Here is a 19,138-nt window from a genome sequence, read left to right as displayed (position 1 = left end):
GGCATATTCAATGGAGAGATGGATGAAACGATTCCTGTTTGTGTCTGCACGCCCCGCAGTGCATGTTTATGGTTGCTCACTGGTTGACGCCGTAAAACACTGGATATTTCAAAGTAATCCTAAATCACGTTGTCTTTTTGAGGGAGTCACACACAGTGTCTGGCTGCAAGGTGTTTATACATAGCAAGACATAAAGCCACCCTTGATCCAGGGTGTTTTCGTAAAGAGGAGTTCTCATATCATTTTATGAGCCAGCAGCGAAGTTGCCCTATATCTGTAGGGAATGGGATCATGAATATTGTGTTAACCCAGAAAAGTTAAAATCCATGCATGCTTCCTTGTTCCCCTGATCCCTCAGCTTTTGTTGTTGCACTGGCCCATTGTACCCGCGAAGAGATCAAGGGGACCCCTGTCGGTTGTGGATTATTCCTTTGTAGAAGTGCCACTGTAGGGGATAGAGGATTAAAAGAGCAGACAGTGGATGGGGATTCTACAGGAAGTTAGTTTGCAGCACACACTGCACATGGATTGTTTAAAGTGGAGTATTTTCTATTGAATAGCCTATTTGGTGTAATGTTTTTTTTGTTTTTTTTTGTTTATTAAACACATCACAGGCATTAATTCGGTACTCATTCTCAGCACAGTTTCAGTAGGTGTAGGACTGTAGGAATATGCCTCATTTGGATATTTATATCATATAGAGACAATTAACACTGGAAGTGCCTGTAGCTAGATGATGAATTTTCATTGTTTACATGTTTTCCCAGCTGTGGGGGGAGATGGGGTGGGGGTGAGGGCAATGCAGCTGAATGAATATGAAAGAATCATTGTCCTCATTTTTCTCCATTTTCATTAAGAGCATATCGAAACCTTTCTTCTGCTCGTAGCAGTAATATTGTCAGTGTTTTTAATTTTGTGTGCGTTAGAGTATCCTTAGACTAAGGTGATTTCTGGGGGCTGGTCTACATTTTTCAATGGTTCTTGTGTCTTCTTCCCTGCAGGAAGCCATGGACCTCGAGGGTGGGCAGCCTCATATCCAGAATGTGCTGCGAAGAACCAATCACCTGTGGACATCGCAGATGAACAAGCTCTGGTTTCAGAGGAGTACCAAGAGCTTGTGCTCGACAAGTTCAACACGGAGTCATCCAACCACACCACCATGAAAAACACAGGAAAGACAGGTGTGCATCCCACAAATTGTTTTGTTCAGTCAACTTTCTTTGTATAGCAGCTGTCGTACAGGTTAGTGCAGTTCAAAGTGCTTTAGAGATGACTAATAAGCTGATAATACAATGAGATGGTACAAATATAATGATGAGATTTATTGTGTCTGTAGACTCCATTAAATTCAGAATAATATAACAACAAAATCCAAAATGCTAATTTATTGGTAGGATAATGATTTCAATAGTTGTTAGTTTCAAATGATACCAGGATGTGTAGGGTGCAATATGACAATATAATGACAACATACTGTGAGACTATATAGAAATTGACAGTTTCCATACAGTTTAACTTGAGGTTGCTATCCTTATCCTAATATATTGTACCCCTGGTTGTATGAGAGCATTACAGGCAGTGCTGCAACATCCTTACAGGACTTCTGTATAACTGAGATGAAGTACTTTCATTTTCCAAGTATTTAATTCACAGAATTAGTTAAAACCATGTGATAGTTTTATCTGTAAACAGACTGAATTTACAGAAAGTTTTCCATTCCATAACCCCTTCAATTTTGTTACATTTCATTATGTTGCAGCCTCATGCCAAAAAAAAAAACATTCCTCTCATCAATTTACAGTCACAGCCCCATAATGACAAAGCAAAAAACAGAATTTTAGAAATTTCTAAAATTGATGAGGGGAAAAAATTATATTTTAAGGCTGCAACATAACAAAATGTGACGAAATGGATGGGTCTGAGCACTTTCAGAATGCACAGTGTAGCGGCATTGAAATATAAAAATACATATACAATTGTATACATTTTATCATTATCAACCACTCGTAGTTTAAATCAAACTAAGTGCTACTACGATAGTACATCACGCTTAGAAATTATAAACATCCCCAACTCATAGATTTTAAGTATTTCTAATGGCAAGTTTCAAAACCAAGCTCTAACATTTCTGTGAAACGCATAACAACCATGCGTGATAGTAACATCCTGCCGCCATTGTTGTAAATCTGCCTGTGTTTTAGTAATTCCTCTATTATTTGCCTTCATTGTGCTGTGCCCCTATCTCTCACCATCCTTTTTGTACACAGCCTGCATGCCTTGTTTACAGAAACATTTTGAGGATTACTTGATTAACTGCTACTTCAAACTATTGCCTCAATTTTTTTTCCCAATCAGCAAATCCATGGACCATTGGTGTGAAAACCCTGACCTTAATTGATCTCCTCTGCTTTTGGTACCGTTTCTCTCAGAGAGTTGTGTCATCTTTTGCGTATGATCATAATGAGAGTTGTTAGCCTCCATGACAACCAAGGCCATTGGGACAGCTGAGCAATGCTTTGGGCTGCTTATTTACAGAGATGGAAATAACACGGCTGGCTGTAATTTTGGGCACATAAAGTACAGAGGGAATTTTAGATTGGTGAGCACTGTGAAAATCCAGAAAATGGAACCACATTACCACAAAATATTATTATGCAAAGGCCATTTAGAGGAGGTCAACTTAATATTTAGCAAATTCACCTAACAGTAATGGGAAATTGATTTAATATCTGCTTGTCACCCATTTACTTTTGGGATTATAATGACATGATAGGTAGGCTTTATTGCCTATTGAAACTTATTTGATTGAAAAGTAAAGCAATACTACATTACCAAGATAAATATTCTTTCATAATATAGTGTGTGTTTTTAAATATTCAACAACTTTAAATAACATACATGGAAGGATGGATGGATGGACCAGTCACCAGATGGATGCAGCTTGGTGGCTCCCTGGTGCATTCATTGGTTTGCTGATGCTCTATACTGCACCCCAAAAACCAAAGTTTAGAATATTGTAAAAAAAAAAAAATAATAAAAAAAAATAAAAAAACAGTGTATAAACTTTCCTCAGTCTTTATTTTTAATGTTGCATCTGATTCACTTTGCACTTGACTTGTGGGTGATTTTTTTAAAGACAGAGTTGGTTATTGATCCTAACAGGAATTCATCCTTCATGTTCTTGTTACTCATCATGCAGCTACTTATTTCTGGTCCCTGAGTCCTTTCTTTTCACGGACTGCTACAAATAAGTTTTGTTGTGCTCTCAAATGTTTGGTTTCAAAGGTATGACCTTCAGTGAGAGGGGCGCCAGAATACGATCATTTTAGACGTACATTCAATACACGTATTGCTCATACCAATACCAACAACACTAGCTGTAGAAACAAAAAGAGGTGATGGAAACAGAGGGAAAATCTGCAAAACTTATTTCTGTTTGTTGCTCCAGTGTTCTCAGCTCTTGTGCTGATTGTTAGCTAAGTCGCCTAAAGTACTTTTGAACCAGACGCTGGTACAACCTTCTCTACTTTTTCTGGCAGCACTTTCAGCAGCCGCGTAGGAGAGACGCTGATTTGATTATTTAACTATGAACAGGACAAAACTTTTTATTTCCCTGACTGTGTGGAAAAGTCCCATTTTCACCTAAAGAACAAATGCATTAAAATGCGACTCTTACAGATAAAACATTGCTCATGCAAGGTGTTACAGGAGTTAAGTGTGGGGCAGCCGCTCTGCAGGTGAACTGGACCTATAGGCCTCTATCACTGTGTGGAGGAGTGATTACTATAGCTCTCATGATTGTAGGTAAGGTGTAATGAAGGAAAAAGAAAAGTTTAAAGACTATAGGTAAGAAAGCAAAAAAAATCTACAAGAAAATGATAAAATAGTGAAGCTGACTATGGTGCTGCGTTCACTAGCATTCATCCCTGTGTCCCCCGGTGTCTTTTTTTTATTTTTTTGATGCTTCCACTAGGGGGTGGTGTAGTGGAGATTTTGGAATCCTGCTCAGACGGGCTTTAACTTCATACTATGTAAAAGTCAATGTTTTAATTAAGAACTGAGTGAATAGATCTTAAAAGTTCAGTGCGATTGATTTCACAACGTTCCCTTGTGCCTTGACCCGCTTTGAGATTGAGCTGATTGGCCGCCATTCAAGCCGCATTCCTCAACAAAACATTTCTCAGTAAAATTTCAAACAACTCTCAACCAAATTCATGAGGAATCGGAGGACCCCAGAGACATTTGCATTGATCAAGGATTTACTTTCACACATACTCCTCTTCTTTCACAGGCTGTGATTCAAGGTCTTTTTGGCTAAGCTTCTAATTCCTGCTCTGCTGTTAGAGGGTTCAAACACACCCAGGGCCGCATTTCTAATGAAACTCCCAGGGCCAGCCTGCACCCCCTATCCTTGACTTTCCTTGTGCTACGCGCAGGATTACACCACTTCAACAACAGCAATAGCAGGGATTTATTTCCATCACTGTAAATGTTTTACGTGTCTGCAAATGAGCTGCACAATTATCATCATGTGATGGGTACTTCTTTCCTACGCACACTGATTTTCACTTTGACCTGGTGCTTTCAATCTTGGAAATCTCCTGCATCTAAGACCTTTTCCTTCATGCTGTGGGCCATCAGCTTAAGCAGCACTGGCACGTTAATACTGCTGGCAGATTCTTCCTTGCCTCGCGACAGGGGCTCAGCTCATCCCTCATCATATGAGGTTCTCCTCTCCTCAGATCTCCTTGTCTCTTCCCTCCTTTTTCTCTGGAGCTCACACTTTTTTCTTCACGGTTCTTCCTGCTATCTATCAAATGGTGATCTGTTTATGTTGCCTTGATTTCATTCATTCTCTCTGCACAGCTTGTTCATCATGTCGTCTGTGTTTACTGACAGTCTGTGTTTGCTTGTACATGCTCATCCTCTTGGTTTGCTTTTGTGATATGATTAAAAATGGGCTGTCCTTCTCCAGAGAGGCTGACTAAATCTCTCTGTAACGAGGGAGGATCAGCCGACAGAGCATCGGGTCTAATCTGGCTAATGATGTCAAATGTAGACATGGTTAAAGGGTTACAGATACATTAACATGTAACCTTGGCCATGACAACAGAAGGAAGATAATCTGCCTCGTCATGATGGTGTTTGAGATGAACTAACACAGCTCAAACTCACCCTTACGTGACACTGCTGAGTAGGCTACATTTACAAATGTTGGCTTCCGCAGAAGCAGACAGACTTAACTTTTAAGGTGAATCCAAATTGCTGTTGGCAAATGAAAACCTCATGACAGCAGAAATGTCTTCAGGAGGAGAATTACATGGGCTGCTATGAATTTTGAAAAGTGTATGACCGTTAAAAACCATTTCAGTTTCAGAAGTGTGTGTAGATGATTTGGTGAAACTTGATTCTTTTTTTTTTTTTTTTTTTGGCAGATAGCATGCAAAGCTGTGGTGTTTGATATGGTCAGTGCTCTCTAAGCAAGCACCAAGCAAGTAGTCATTTTTGACTTTTGTCTGTTGAGTTTGATTTTGCAAAAACATGTCTCACATAGTGGAGACGTATTAACGTACTGCTTCACTTCCTGACTCTCCGGCTTCTCGCAGGCAGTTTAGAGAATATTGGAGAAACAAATCTAGATTGAATGTACCTGGGAACCTAACTACAGTGCATTCAGGAAGTATTCAAACTGCTTCTTCAATTAGATAACCTCATAGACATATCAAGCTCAGAGGGAAACTGGCAGATTAAGCAAAATCATTTTGTAAATCTTAATTCTTACAGAGGTTAAAATAAAACAGATTTCCACAGTAAGTGTATAATGGTAGATAACCGTGTATAAGTAAGTGATTTTCAGAAGACATATGTATTTTAAAATCTCTGAAATTGCATAAAATAATGTTATATTTACCTTACAGCCTATGAAGGGCCTCCATAAATAAATGATAGTGACACCACATAAAAATGCCACAACAATTCCAAATGCCTAAAAGTAATCTTTTTCCACTCAAAAATGTTATTTAGAAACTTTCAGCAATGCAGAAAGCGGTAATAATCTTGCAGGAGAGAAAATGTTACAATGGCTGCTTTCACAGACTGAAGCGATGGCATTACAGCCTTTCAAAAAGCTACCAGGTGGAAGAAGATCACAAAGCAGGTGAATGCCATTATGTATTCCTAGTGAAGCATGCAACAAGTTAAAGAGAGAACCGCTTTGTCTGAAGCTGTTCACTATGTAGGTTCCCACAGTCAACTGATGGGACGTGAAGGCCACAGGAGGAGGCCGGCAGGTGCTCTCTCTGAAGGGCACATCAGTGGCCAACACTGACTTTGTATCCAGCCATGAAATGATTCCCTGCATAGAGTGTCTTAAAGATGCAAACCATTTCAGACTGCGGGTCATCAGGTAGCAAAATACCCTTTGGCAACGCTTACTTCCCTCAAAGTCCAGATCGTTTGAGACTTTACAGCTTCTTGGCCCCTCTTAAATCGCCTCTAATGAAAGGATAAAAGCATATTGATCAGTTTTGCTGTGTAATAATTTCAGAATAAAACAAAGAGTCTGTGTTCAAGACAGCTTAATTGCAATCCAAATGTATCAACAAAAATAAAGGAAATGCATGCATACATTAAAATATTAAAACAAGTCAGAGCTACTGTGTCATCGTTGCCAAGTTTGGATTACCGCACTGATGTTCCTTAAGATTCTATTCAAGTTTTTAGCCCAGACTGACAAATATCATGGGGAGACATTGACTAACAAATGATCAGTGCAATAATCAGTGTCCGAAGCAGGTAGAAATGGTGCTGTGTCATTCTTTTATAGACAATATTCAGATTATGTTTGATATCTTGAGAGATAAGAAAATGCACAATCTCTGGATCAGGATAAATATGAACGGCACAGAATTTAAATGTGTTATTTTGCGATAATTGAGCTGTCATTACAATAAACAGATGAGAATTTAGATAATGAGAATCAAGTTGTGATCTTGAGATAGTAGGCGTAAAAGAAAAGAGATGAGCCACTGCAGCTCTGAGCTTCTGTAGAATCTAATCTACATTTTTGCTGCACTTGGATGAGTATACTTAATTTTCCTTCTTTGTTTGATTGCATCTTTTTTCTTTTTCTTTTTTCTCCTTTTTTCCTTTTTCTTTTTTTCTCCAGTTGCTGTTCTCCTGAAGGATGACTACTTTGTGAGAGGTGCTGGACTGCCAGGCCGCTTTAAGGCTGAGAAGATGGAGTTTCACTGGGGCCAGAGTAATGGATCAGCAGGCTCAGAACACAGCATAAGTGGCAGAAGGTTCCCTGTAGAGGTAAAACATCCTGTCGCTACACTACACTTTGACAAATGTGCAATATGGGGCCTCGAGGGTCAGCGCTGAATGTAGGAGAATCAGCAAGTCACTGTAGTGTTTAGATAGATGAGGTTTTATAGAGAACAACAAATTGAAACCTTGTCAAGCCAATAGATATTTAATTATTGGAAATTATATATCATATAATTAAGGCCTCGAACACCAAAATGAAAGTCAAGACTCACTTTTGCTTGTAGATTTGACTGAATATACAGTTGCACTTTAAACATTCAGCAGGTATTTTAGTCTTCACAAGTTCAGTAGTGTCACAGAGTTGGTGCAGAATTGAGGCGGCGCATTGATGCTTCTAAAATCCAGTTTCAACTCCTCCAGGAAGCTCTAGTGGGTTGAGAGGCTGAAGATTTTTCAGACCATCAGAGAAAACTAAATCTACTTTGGTCAATAGCTATTTTTAGGTAAACTGCAGCTTTCAGAGGATGCTGAATGATGATGCTTGGCTACTACAAATTTTCAGAACAGTAGGCCTGTGTTACAAAGTGGGGGTGTGGAGTTCAACAGAGCTGGAATTTACCAGATATGGTCCAGCAAAAAGTGTTCAGGTTGCATTATGGAAAGTGTAGTAGCCAGTGTACTATATCATTGTGAGTTCCTTTATCAAACTTTATGAAAGTGCAACATAAAATTAGCAGCGTAGCCTTTAAAACCTTAAGACTGGAGGTTTTTTAAGAACAGTAATATATTTAAAAATGGCTGCAAGTCATCAATTAATTAACATTCAAAACATTAAACAAATGACATATATTTTGCAAACTACTCGTCACATTTTTCAGTTATTAATCAAAATACAATAAAAACACAATTTATATATTTTGATTTAGTAGCAAGGATATCACATCAATGAAAGTCAAGTGACAAGCTATGAGGAAAAGAAAGTTGAGTAGTAGAGTTTAAATGAAATGAAAAGCAGAAGTTGGTACTTTTCTTGCTCGTGTTTTTTGGCATAAGGTCACAACTGATTTATCAATGCAATTAGTGCCAAAAGACAAAGAAAAGGCATAAAAAAAACAAAGGGGGAACAGACTGCAAGTAATAATGGGAACGCAGGAAAAAAATTAACAGACATCACCAACTCTTGTAGCACTGATATAAAGGGTATTAAGTCTGAAACCTTTTGGTATTATTTATTCTGGCTCGTGGATTAAAGCAGAAATCCCACTCTTTTTTTATGTGGTGCGGAGAATGAGTTATTAGTGCCTTTCAAATTTTATCATTTACAATGCCATTACCATTCATTATCTAAAATGAATTTGCAAATGTGTCATAGTCTTATATTTTGAGGGGTTATATAAAATGTTTTTTTTTTCTTACCCCCTCTATTGTCATATAATTAGTGGAAATATAACAGTGTATGAAAACAGGAAATGGCTGTCAGTGTGTCTCTCTGTCCTATCTCCAAACACACAGCTAGAGTCCTCCTTGTTTGTTTCTTGGCCATATTCTTTGGAGCCCTCTCTGCAGGCGCGGCTTTTGATGCTGAATGGCTGAGTAATTAGATTTATTTTTTGCCACATCATTTTGTGTTCAGCGTAGTGTTAAAGGGCACCAGATTATATACAGCCATTACAAAGCGGTTGTGCATATGGCTCCTTTGATGGTGTGCTTCTAAATAAGATGATGGAATTCACTTTAATGACCAATTGGAGCAGCTGTTGGGAAAAAAAAAAGCTTAGAAGGAGCAAGAAAAGTGTACCCTCCAGATTCATAATTTATATGAGATATAGTTTAGCGAGCCTTTGTATCTAGATGAAGGTTTTTGCATTGACCTCTCTCTCTGTCAAAGAACATGGATTCCACAGCTAATGTGCTTGAAAAAAGATGATGCGCTCTCTCTCTCTCTCTCTCTCTCTATAAATAAAAGAACATCATGATCCTTAACTTCCAGCGGGTGCATGGCGTTGGCCAAAAAAAAAAAAAAAAAATATATATATATATATATATATATACACTGCCTGGCCAAAAAAAAAGTCGCCACCTGGATTTAACTAAGCAAATAGGTACGAGCCTCCTATTGGATAATTACTGCATGGGCGATTATCTTTCAGCTGGCAACAAGTTATTTATCCCCAACTGGTGCAATGAGTTGCCTCTCATTGCTTAAACAACCATGTCGAAAGACACATCCCGTGGTCGTGGAAAAGATGTTAGTCTGTTTGAGAAGGGTCAAATCATTGGCATGCATCAAGCAGAGAAAACATCTAAGGAGATTGCAGAAACCACTAAAATTGGATTAAGAACTGTCCAACGCATTATTAAAAACTGGAAGGATAGTGGGGACCCATCGTCTACGAGGAATAAATGTGGCCAGAAAAAAATCCTGAATGATCGTGATCGGCGATCACTTAAACGTTTGGTGAAATCAAATCGAAGAAAAACAACAGTAGAACTCAGGGCTATGTTTAATAGTGACAGTAAGAGCATTTCCACACGCACAATGCGAAGGGAACTCAAGGGATTGGGACTGAACAGCTGTGCAGCCTTAAGAAAACCATTAATCAGTGAGGCTAACCGGAAAAAAGGCTTCAATTTGCTAGGGAGCATAAAGATTGGACTCTGGAGCAATGGAAGAAGGTCATGTGGTCAGATGAGTCCAGATTTACCCTGTTCCAGAGTGATGGGCGCATCAGGGTAAGAAGAGAGGCAGGTGAAGTGATGCACCCATCATGCCTAGTGCCTACTGTACAAGCCTGTGGGGGCAGTGCTATGATCTGGGGTTGCTGCAGTTGGTCAGGTCTAGGTTCAGCAACAGTATGTGCTCAAAGAATGAGGTCAGCTGACTACCTGAATATACTGAATGACCAGGTTATTCCATCAATGGATTTTTTCTTCCCTGATGGCACGGGCATATTCCAAGATGACAATGCCAGGATTCATCGGGCTCAAATTGTGAAAGAGTGGTTCAGGGAACATGAGACATCATTTTCACACATGGATTGGCCACCACAGAGTCCAGACTTTAACCCCATTGAGAATCTTTGGGATGTGCTGGAGAAGGCTTTGCGCAGCGGTCAGACTCTACCATCATCAATGCAAGATCTTGGTGAAAAATGAATGCAACACTGGATGGAAATAAATCTTGTGACATTGCAGAAGCTTATCGAAACAATGCCACAGCGAATGCGTGCTGTAATCAAAGCTAAAGGCGGTCCAACGAAATATTAGAGTGTGTGAACTTTTTTTTTTGGTGGCGACTTTTTTTTTGGCCAGGCAGTGTATATATATATATATATATATACACACAGGTATATGTATATATATCTGCATATATCTGTCTATTGGAGGTAAATAAACATGAGCAGGATTACAAATTGTTTGATGCTGATCTTTAGTAGACAATACAAATGTATAGACCAAGCCTGCTGGAAAAGGCCTAGCTGTGGTCCCTTCACTGTATCCTGCACAGTATGCAACGATATGGCAACCCTATCCAGGCATATAAATTAATAGGGCTAAATAACAATCATTAATCATCAATTAAAGTATTTGTGCTTATGCAAGGCTGAGAGCCCATGACAGCAATCACAAATGAAGCGCTGCCATTTGGATGCAAATGACGTCTCATATTGTCTTCATGACTTTAAGGATGGGTAACCCTCCTCTCGTACCAGTTATTCTGTTAACATACGCTTCACAAACATGCAGGCAGCCCGGATTGGACTGACTTGACATACAGGGCGATGGGGATTGAGGTTTCTTAAGTGAAACCATGGAGAAGTGTACAAAGAAAATTATTCTCTTAACAATACGCCAGCCTACATGATGTGTTATTTAACAATGTGGATCAAAAGGTGAGAGAGTGAAATCAAATGGTGAGTGGTTGAAGGGGAATATGGTTATGTAGGATCTAGCCTTTGGCAATTTAACTGTTCCATCCTGCTAGATGTGTCATTTTCATTTTTCATATTTATTCCTTGACAGCATTTGACATGTTTGAGATGATATTACATCTGACAGCATGTGCGCAGCAAAACTCAACGTTTTTCCAAATGTTTGTGTTTCAAAAACCAAGTGATCTTTTAAAGTGGAGGTTGGCTTTTGTTTTGTTGTGTATATGTTTTGTTCGAGGAGAGCCGAGCAGCATGACCTAGGAGGTTGAGCTCCAGGGCTTATTTGTCTCTTCTAAACAGAGACTGTTTTCCAATCTGTTGTCTAATTATCTCTCCATTCCAAATGAGTCACAGTCAACCCAGAGTTGCATATACCACACAGCATAAAGCATTTACTCTTACAGTGGGGATTAAAAAAAAAAAAAAAATCCTATGAAGTGTTTATCCCACCTGCCCAGAAGCTTGAAAACACACAAATATAGTTCACACATGAGTACAGAGGGTGGAAAGACAAATTCAGTGAGCTGTATTATGGAACTGCTCTGTCTCTGTAACATGGTCATGTAAGAAACACAACCGATGGCCTGCTCAGCCTGTGGCTCCTGAGCTTGACATTAATCTAACCACGGTCTTTTTCATGGGAGTGAAGTGGGGAAATCGATAGATGGACCACCTGTTCGCTCAAACAGCACAATGAAAAATGAAAAATGAAACAGTGGATTTTTTTTCTGCCTTCAGGGTGCCATAGGGAAATCTTTTCTAATAATTTATTAGGGTGTCACCAAGGTTAGATTAATTATACATGGATTACAAATCATACCTTGGAAGGGTGTGCGTTCTCACACAGTTCTGTGGATGTATCAAGTGTTAGAGTGGGTGTACAGTAGAGTACAGTACATTTCAGAAAGAGAACACCTCCAGTAGCACTGAAAATGTCTCTGCAACAGAAAGTTAAGAAAATACACAAACGAGAATTGGAAATGGATACGGCATTTCTAACCAAACCCGAAGAGATAGACAAACCACAAGCAAATTAAGAAAACATATTCACCAATTTGGACAAAAAAAAAAAACAGCAGCGTGTTTGAAAGTTGAAAAACACAATCGCATAACTATATCGCCTACATGTGCTACAAAATACAAAAAGAAATACAGCCACACATAGTAAATACAACCAAATACAGAAAATACAACTCAGATACACAGAGGAGGACAGCACAAGGGAATATAAAAAAAAAAAAAAAAAACACAACTAAACAAAGAAAATCCCTAAAACTCGACGGAAAAAACACCCAAGAATGAGCGAGTTGTTGCTGTGGTTGGTGGAGCATGGAATTACTGAAGTCAACACCCCGTCAGTGGTGCTAGAAAATGAGCGAACAATGAATTGGGTGGCTGCTAAGGCTATTTGCAATAATATCTGAATCCTGCAATCAGAACTGGTGAAAAACTCTTTATTTTTTTCTATTTGGTTGTTCTGTCTGTTCATATGTATTTTCTGAAGTTGCGGTGTGTTGAGCTCTCAGGGCCACTATAGATCGATCCCTCTCTGTTAAGTAATAAAAGAATTATATGTGATTATCGTGTCTAACTCAAAACAGGCATCATTGCAACAGTAACACATGAACAACATAGTGAATACATTTTTATAAGCAGCCATATGATAGAAGACAAACAACAACAGGCTTTATATATTGATTTCAAAAACGCCTATAATGTTGGCTGTATCAGTGGAACCTGTGTTCATGTACAGTGGACTCCAAATGTCTGAGACCATTTTCCCATTATATTTACCAGGTATTTGTGAAGTTCCATTCAGCTGTTGAGTGGTTGTATTACCAGTATTAGGTCAATATGAAAATTGGCAAAGTCAAGCAAATTCAGATCTTGCAGTGAATCTGCATTCTTACATTCTTCTTGTATTTGTTCAGCATCACGCTTTATTCTTCTTGAAAATTAGTGCTCTAGCACTTTGTAGGTGCTCAAGTGAGAGAATAAAGTGGATGGTGATGTGTGATTGGAGTGAGATAATCATACTGTGTTAAAAAAGACACGTTTACCTGTTAACAACAAAATGCTGTGGTAGCACAGTTGTTGTAAAAGATAAAGGATTGGAAAGAAGAAAACATTTGTGCTGCTGCGATAAATCTAAGACCTCTCCGCACACAAACTTATTCCTTGTCATTTTCTTGTCTCGCCAATATCTTGCCGTCTTGGGAAATCATGCCAAACATGACTTTGTTTTTTTCACCTGTTTGCACTCACTGTGTGCCGGTAAACTGGGAAAAAAAAAGAGGGCTATAAACTGAATTTAGACAAAAGAATGGCTCAGGAGATATGGGGACAGCATGGGCTGTCTTCTCTGCAGAGAAAACTGGAAGTAGATTATAAAGCTCAAATAATGTTTTGTTGTCTTTTAGTTTCCACCTGTTTCCCTCAGTGATCTCAGTGAGTAAATGAAGGGGGTCTCTCGCAAGCTGTTATTGGCACTCGTCATTTTCAGATTGGTCTTTACATACTTCACTGTACAACACTATTCTTAATTGTACTGATAAAAACAAACATGTAAGAATGTGTCTGGATATCTGAAGGCATTTCAGACAGATTTATCCTGCTTAAAAATCAAAAACTTCAAGCCATATCTGCGGATGAAGTTTATTCCAACGAGGGGTCTCATGTCAAAGACATACAGTGAAATGAAGCGTGCTATCAAGTGATCCAAATCACTTTTGGCAACAGTTGTTTTTATTGGCAGCTATGAACGTGTTTGATAATTGATAATTTGTTTGATAATCACGTTTTCCAAAGTGTGGTGTTAACAAGAGTGGGTCACATGAGCCAATCTCAGTGAGTAAATGAAGCCTAAGGGGGCCAGCTTAATTGGGTAATGTAGTTAATAACATCTGAAGGGTGATGAATGGCCAGTGCTCTTTCTTGCTGAGCTCTCAGACAACAAATTAGCTCCATTAAAGGCTGCAGTTAAAAGAACTCTGAAGGAAACTGATTAATTTAAATTATCTGGATTGAGTCATTTTGTACCTGGTTTAGTCCTGCGGTACACATTAATGGACTTATTTTTATTTCTACGCTTATTTACTTTGACTTTTTGCATCTGTTGTCAGCACAGTGAATTGTGGCTTGGGGTTTTTCGTAATTTTCCTTTTGAAAAGGAAAAAAGGCAAGCATAGCCTTTAATTAAATCAACATCTAGGACCTTTTTCTTATTACCAATTAACTTGGTTCAGTGACATGAAAGCGTTTTCTAATTTAAGGAGGCTGGAGACAGTGAGATGATGGACAGCTCCGATTGCTACTTTTAGAATCATTCACTGATTTTGATCGGCACTACCATAATGTGTTCGCTTTGAAATGAAAGGAATGAAAATCTTTTTTTTTTTTTTTTTTTATATAAAAAAAAATAAGAAGCCATGACAGGTATGTGATGTACTCTGTGTATGATGGCTTTTGGATTATACCCACACATCCTAAGCTTTGTTGTGAAATCAGAAGCAATGTTGTGGGTGATTCAAGGTAATTGGGAGCAATGATTAAAAGCATACCATTCTCTTAGATCTCACCACAGGAAAAGAGCACATTCCTCCAGTTCTTCCTTTCTGCCCGGAACTGTCTCTGCGAGGGCAGTCGCCCCGAGGAATGGGCTGCTGTATTTCTCCAGCATCCTCCAGGAGTGGCAGCACACAAAAAGGAATGACACAGATTATGGGAGATTTATGAGAGTGATAAATACACCCTCTTTTATGCCCCTCAAAACAGCTTTTCATCAGCTCCTCAGCAGTGTGTCCAAGTGATTGATGACAGGACTCTTTATTCTCCTTGTCCACTCCTCAAGCTGTTTATGCTCTGTTTCCCATCACAGATGCAGATCTACCTTTACAATTCAGATGACTTTGACAGCCTCAGTGCTGCCATCAGGGAAAGACGCATCATCGCTGCCATGGCCGTCTTCTTTGAGGTAAAGTATCACCATGACTAAAGGTCAAGGCAAATATACGAAGAAAACCAGGATTACATGAAAACACCTATAGAGCATAAATTAATTCATCCATGGCTCTAGTGGTAGCATGGTGAACACCACACAGACCACACAGACCCCAGACTTTCGCATGAATTGCTGTGAAATTTGGTCCACACATTTGTGTCTACCTCAGATTGAGTTGTAATCACTTCGATGAACCCCAAACTTTCCATGCAGGATCAGCATCAGGTGAAAAACTGAAGAGTTACACTGCTCTTGAGGAAAACCTGTTTGTAAAGGCTCTCCAGTTAGTTGTTAGTAGTATTACCCAGATGGTAAAATAACTCTATGAACGTACAGTAAATAGCACTCACCGCCAACTGTTAGAAATTGTTAGGGAGAATATTGAATAAATATATATATATATGTAGTGGATTGAAACTGACAAAAATTAGAGGAAAATAGTAAAGTATGCTAAGAAAATAAGTCAGAATCATACAGGATGGAAAAAGTGAGTTGTAACACAGAGAGCCAATTATGACTTTAGGGGAAACGTTGGAATTGTATTTGTCCAATTATGAGTAGAGATAAGAATACTTTTTTGAGGTCAGGAAATGATAAATATTTATTAGAAATGATCTTTGGCACCTGTGTTGTGATAGGAAATTTTCTCTTCACCTGGTTGCTGATTATTTCTCTTGTTCTGCGGCGTACTGCAGATTGCTTATTGAGATACTACAAATTGCCCCCTGAAGGTCTGCACACACAAGCTCTTAATGGACAAGAATGGTCCTAATTTCTGTTAACTGTAAAAACACATCAGAGATTTATGAACCATGAAAAAGCATACACCAGCAGCACTGACACCTCCAGGGTCCCTCTCCATGTTACACTCTTTATTTCTATTAGCACTGTCTTTGCGATTGATGGCAGGTGATCAATGCTCACTAACATTCGGCTTAATAGAATATAGGCAAGGGTCAGCTCTCAGGGAAAGGGAGGCTGGAATGGGGACACAGGTGTTTGTAATGTAGGTCTACTCCCAGACAGTGATGAACCGTGTGTGTGCGAGGACCTAAATGCCTCCACTGGGTCCTGACAGCCCTATTGCTTACTGCAATTAGTACCACCATACACAATCCGCTGAATAGCAGTTTACAGTGCAAGGGTTTTTTAAGCGGACACACACACACACATTGGCTCAGATTTACCATTTCTAATCAATGAGGAGAGTTCTTCCTCTGCTCCCCAAAGGCCTATTAATGGCCTCTAAGGTGTGCATATTATCCACATTCAGCATTCAGTTCAACACAATTATTCTCCTCTGACTGACCTGAATTAATGATGAGCAAGGTAAGATTAGTCCCCGCGTCCCAACACTGTTTTGTCCAGTCGTGTCTCTTAAGTAGGACATTGGGAATATTGTAGAATGTTGGGCTGAATATTTTCCAGTCTTCAGTCACTGCAAAGAATTACCTGTGGGCCTAACAGATAAGGAGGGAATCAACGCTGTTGGTCTCCTGGACACAGCATCTCCATGTAGCAGCTAGAAGGCCTCATAGAATCGTGGAGGTCACACTGAATGGCAACAGCTTACAAAGGACACAAAGCCTTTGGAGCCATCGGATGTGTTCAATATCTCGTAAAGAATCAAAGCAGCAAATGCACAATAACAGTTAATGGCTTGAAAGCAGAGCGGCTATCAAATAAATTGTTTTTATTAATAGTGTTTTGTTGTTACATGGATACTGTACTTAAACAGTCTAAATATCGTTTAGTACAACACCACAAACAGCAGCTTCGAAAATGACCAGACGACTGAATCAACCTCACCGCACAATCAACCTACAAAATCCTACCAAAAATTTAATATCGTGAACGTCACAGGAGTGACAGATGGCATTAGACGCTGCTAGATTATATTGTGTTGTAGAGATGTTGCCTTTACTCTGTCCACCCCTGTATTTTGTTCATATTGATCTTCTTTAGTCATTATGTTAGGTTATTATTCTAGTCTTGTAATCCCTTTTGTAATCTGTTGTCTCTGGGCTTTTTCTGCAGCTGGGCCAAAAAGACAATCCAGCTGCCGACCCCATCATCCAGGGACTGAAAGGAGTAGTGCATCATGGTAAGTAATGGGGAAGGAACCACCTCGTTTAAAACAATCTTAGAAGTATTTATGTGGTGAGTGCATTTACATGTAATGTCCATAAATGTTTGTTTAAAAAAAATCTTTTTTTATCTTCATTGTCTGTATTTCTTTATTTATTTTCCACAGATGTTTTTTTTTATTTTTTTTTTTATCTGTCATACCAAAAATCTCCTCCACATCAAACATTGCTATGGGGATTAAGTTCATGCGGAATACTTAAAAAGAAATAATCCCATACAAAATCACTCTGACGTTGTTGTTGATATTTTGGTTGATCCAAGAGGTAAATTCTTTGTGACAGTGCAGACGTGGTGCTCCTCCCTGCCTCCATTGAACTGAATGATGCTCTTCTATTCAACTGCTTAAACATTGGTTTGTTTGTTTGTTTGTTTTTTTAAATCTCAAATTAGTCTAAACACAAGATATGAGCAGCGTTTAACTTCAAAAGGAGGCAAAATTTGCAAGATACCGCCTCTCCCTCGCTGGTGTAGCTCCACAGTAGGAGACCACCAAGGAGCTTCATTCACAGAGACATAAGTATTAATTACATCTGAGCCTCAATTAGATAACGCTCTTTTAGTCTGACTCAGATGTACGTGTGTACACTCTCATGGACCGCAGCTCCTTCAAAGGCTCATATTCACATTTAAACTATTAACGTTTTGCACTGTATGTCATGGCACTGTTCTTCATTGCATATTGTCTTAAATTACTGCCGCTACTAGTACTGCAGGCTTCACTGCATGCATGACTTATGCAGACCGTGAGCAGATGTTTTAGCATGACTGTGTAATCCTTTACTGCAGCTTGGGACACAGCAGCTCTGTTAACACGGACACGTATGGCTTGTTTTACAACCTGCCACTGACGGTCTTTATGTGAGCATAATCAAACACTGACAAGAACATGTAAATGGATGAGGATATATAGAAGCTCAGTGTCACAGTTCTCAGGAATGGGACCCAAGAGCACAACTCAGGAGGCAGATGTAAAGAGCCTTTACAAGGATAACAAGGATACAGATATCAAGGCAGGCAAACAAAGTACAAAGGGTTGGGCGGAGGCGTAATCCAAAAAACACAGGCAAGGTCAAATAAAAAACATGATCAGGATCAAAACAGGCAGGGAAAGAACAGAGCACTGGAAAACTAAGGCACATGGCCCAAAGACAATCTGGCAGAGAGCAAGTGGAAACGGACAAGTACATGTAACAGGCAGCTAATGAGGGAAAGGGTAACGGGGTAAGAAGGTGAGTGGGGAGGAGGAACAGGTCACGCGATTCTACTGGTGGGAAAGGCAGGCAGGCGGTAGTGGCAGGGTCTGAAATGACACCCGAACTAGAACATGTATGCGCAAACAACTGGGCTGAATGAATGAAAGGACGAATGAGCAGACTGAAACTCAATGACACATGCAGTAATTGCTCTGTTCCCATGCTGGTTTCACAAGACAAGTACTGGGCTTCACTGAGTCATTTTTAATTATAATTTCACTCCCAGTACTTTTTGGAGATGGACATTTTAATGTTGTGCAATGTGTGCTGATGAGGTTATGACCTTGTTGAGCACTGGAAAAAAAAAAATCTTTCACAACTTGATGAATGAGCAGGAAAAGATGAGCACAAAAGGGAAAAAGTTCACTTAGAGCACACTAGAGATTATTTAAAAAAAACAAAAAAAAAAACAGGTGAATTAGTCTTTGAATCTCAAAATTAGGTCACTTTGTTCAGTGAAATTTTCTAGACTTCAAATTTCATTGAAGTAATTACAATAAAGAAAATAACCCATTTTCTGATTGGTCTCTTAT

General features: G+C 39.1%; 1 protein-coding gene across 1 annotated transcript in view; it reads left to right on the top strand.

The window, feature by feature from the left end:
• ca16b (carbonic anhydrase XVI b) overlaps positions 1-19,138 on the top strand; it is a 99,371-nt gene that overhangs the window by 51,314 nt on the left and 28,919 nt on the right. Inside the window, exons 3-6 of the mRNA XM_056393438.1 lie at positions 1,002-1,181; positions 7,169-7,317; positions 15,082-15,177; positions 17,242-17,308. Of these exons, the coding sequence (XP_056249413.1) occupies positions 1,002-1,181; positions 7,169-7,317; positions 15,082-15,177; positions 17,242-17,308 (492 nt within the window). The remainder of the gene's footprint in view (positions 1-1,001; positions 1,182-7,168; positions 7,318-15,081; positions 15,178-17,241; positions 17,309-19,138) is intronic.

The sequence above is a fragment of the Seriola aureovittata genome, chromosome 2 (assembly GCF_021018895.1).
Source record: "Seriola aureovittata isolate HTS-2021-v1 ecotype China chromosome 2, ASM2101889v1, whole genome shotgun sequence".
NCBI lineage: Eukaryota > Metazoa > Chordata > Actinopteri > Carangiformes > Carangidae > Seriola > Seriola aureovittata.
Note: the sequence above shows the minus strand (reverse complement) of the source record. Positions and strands in the feature narration are given on the sequence as shown.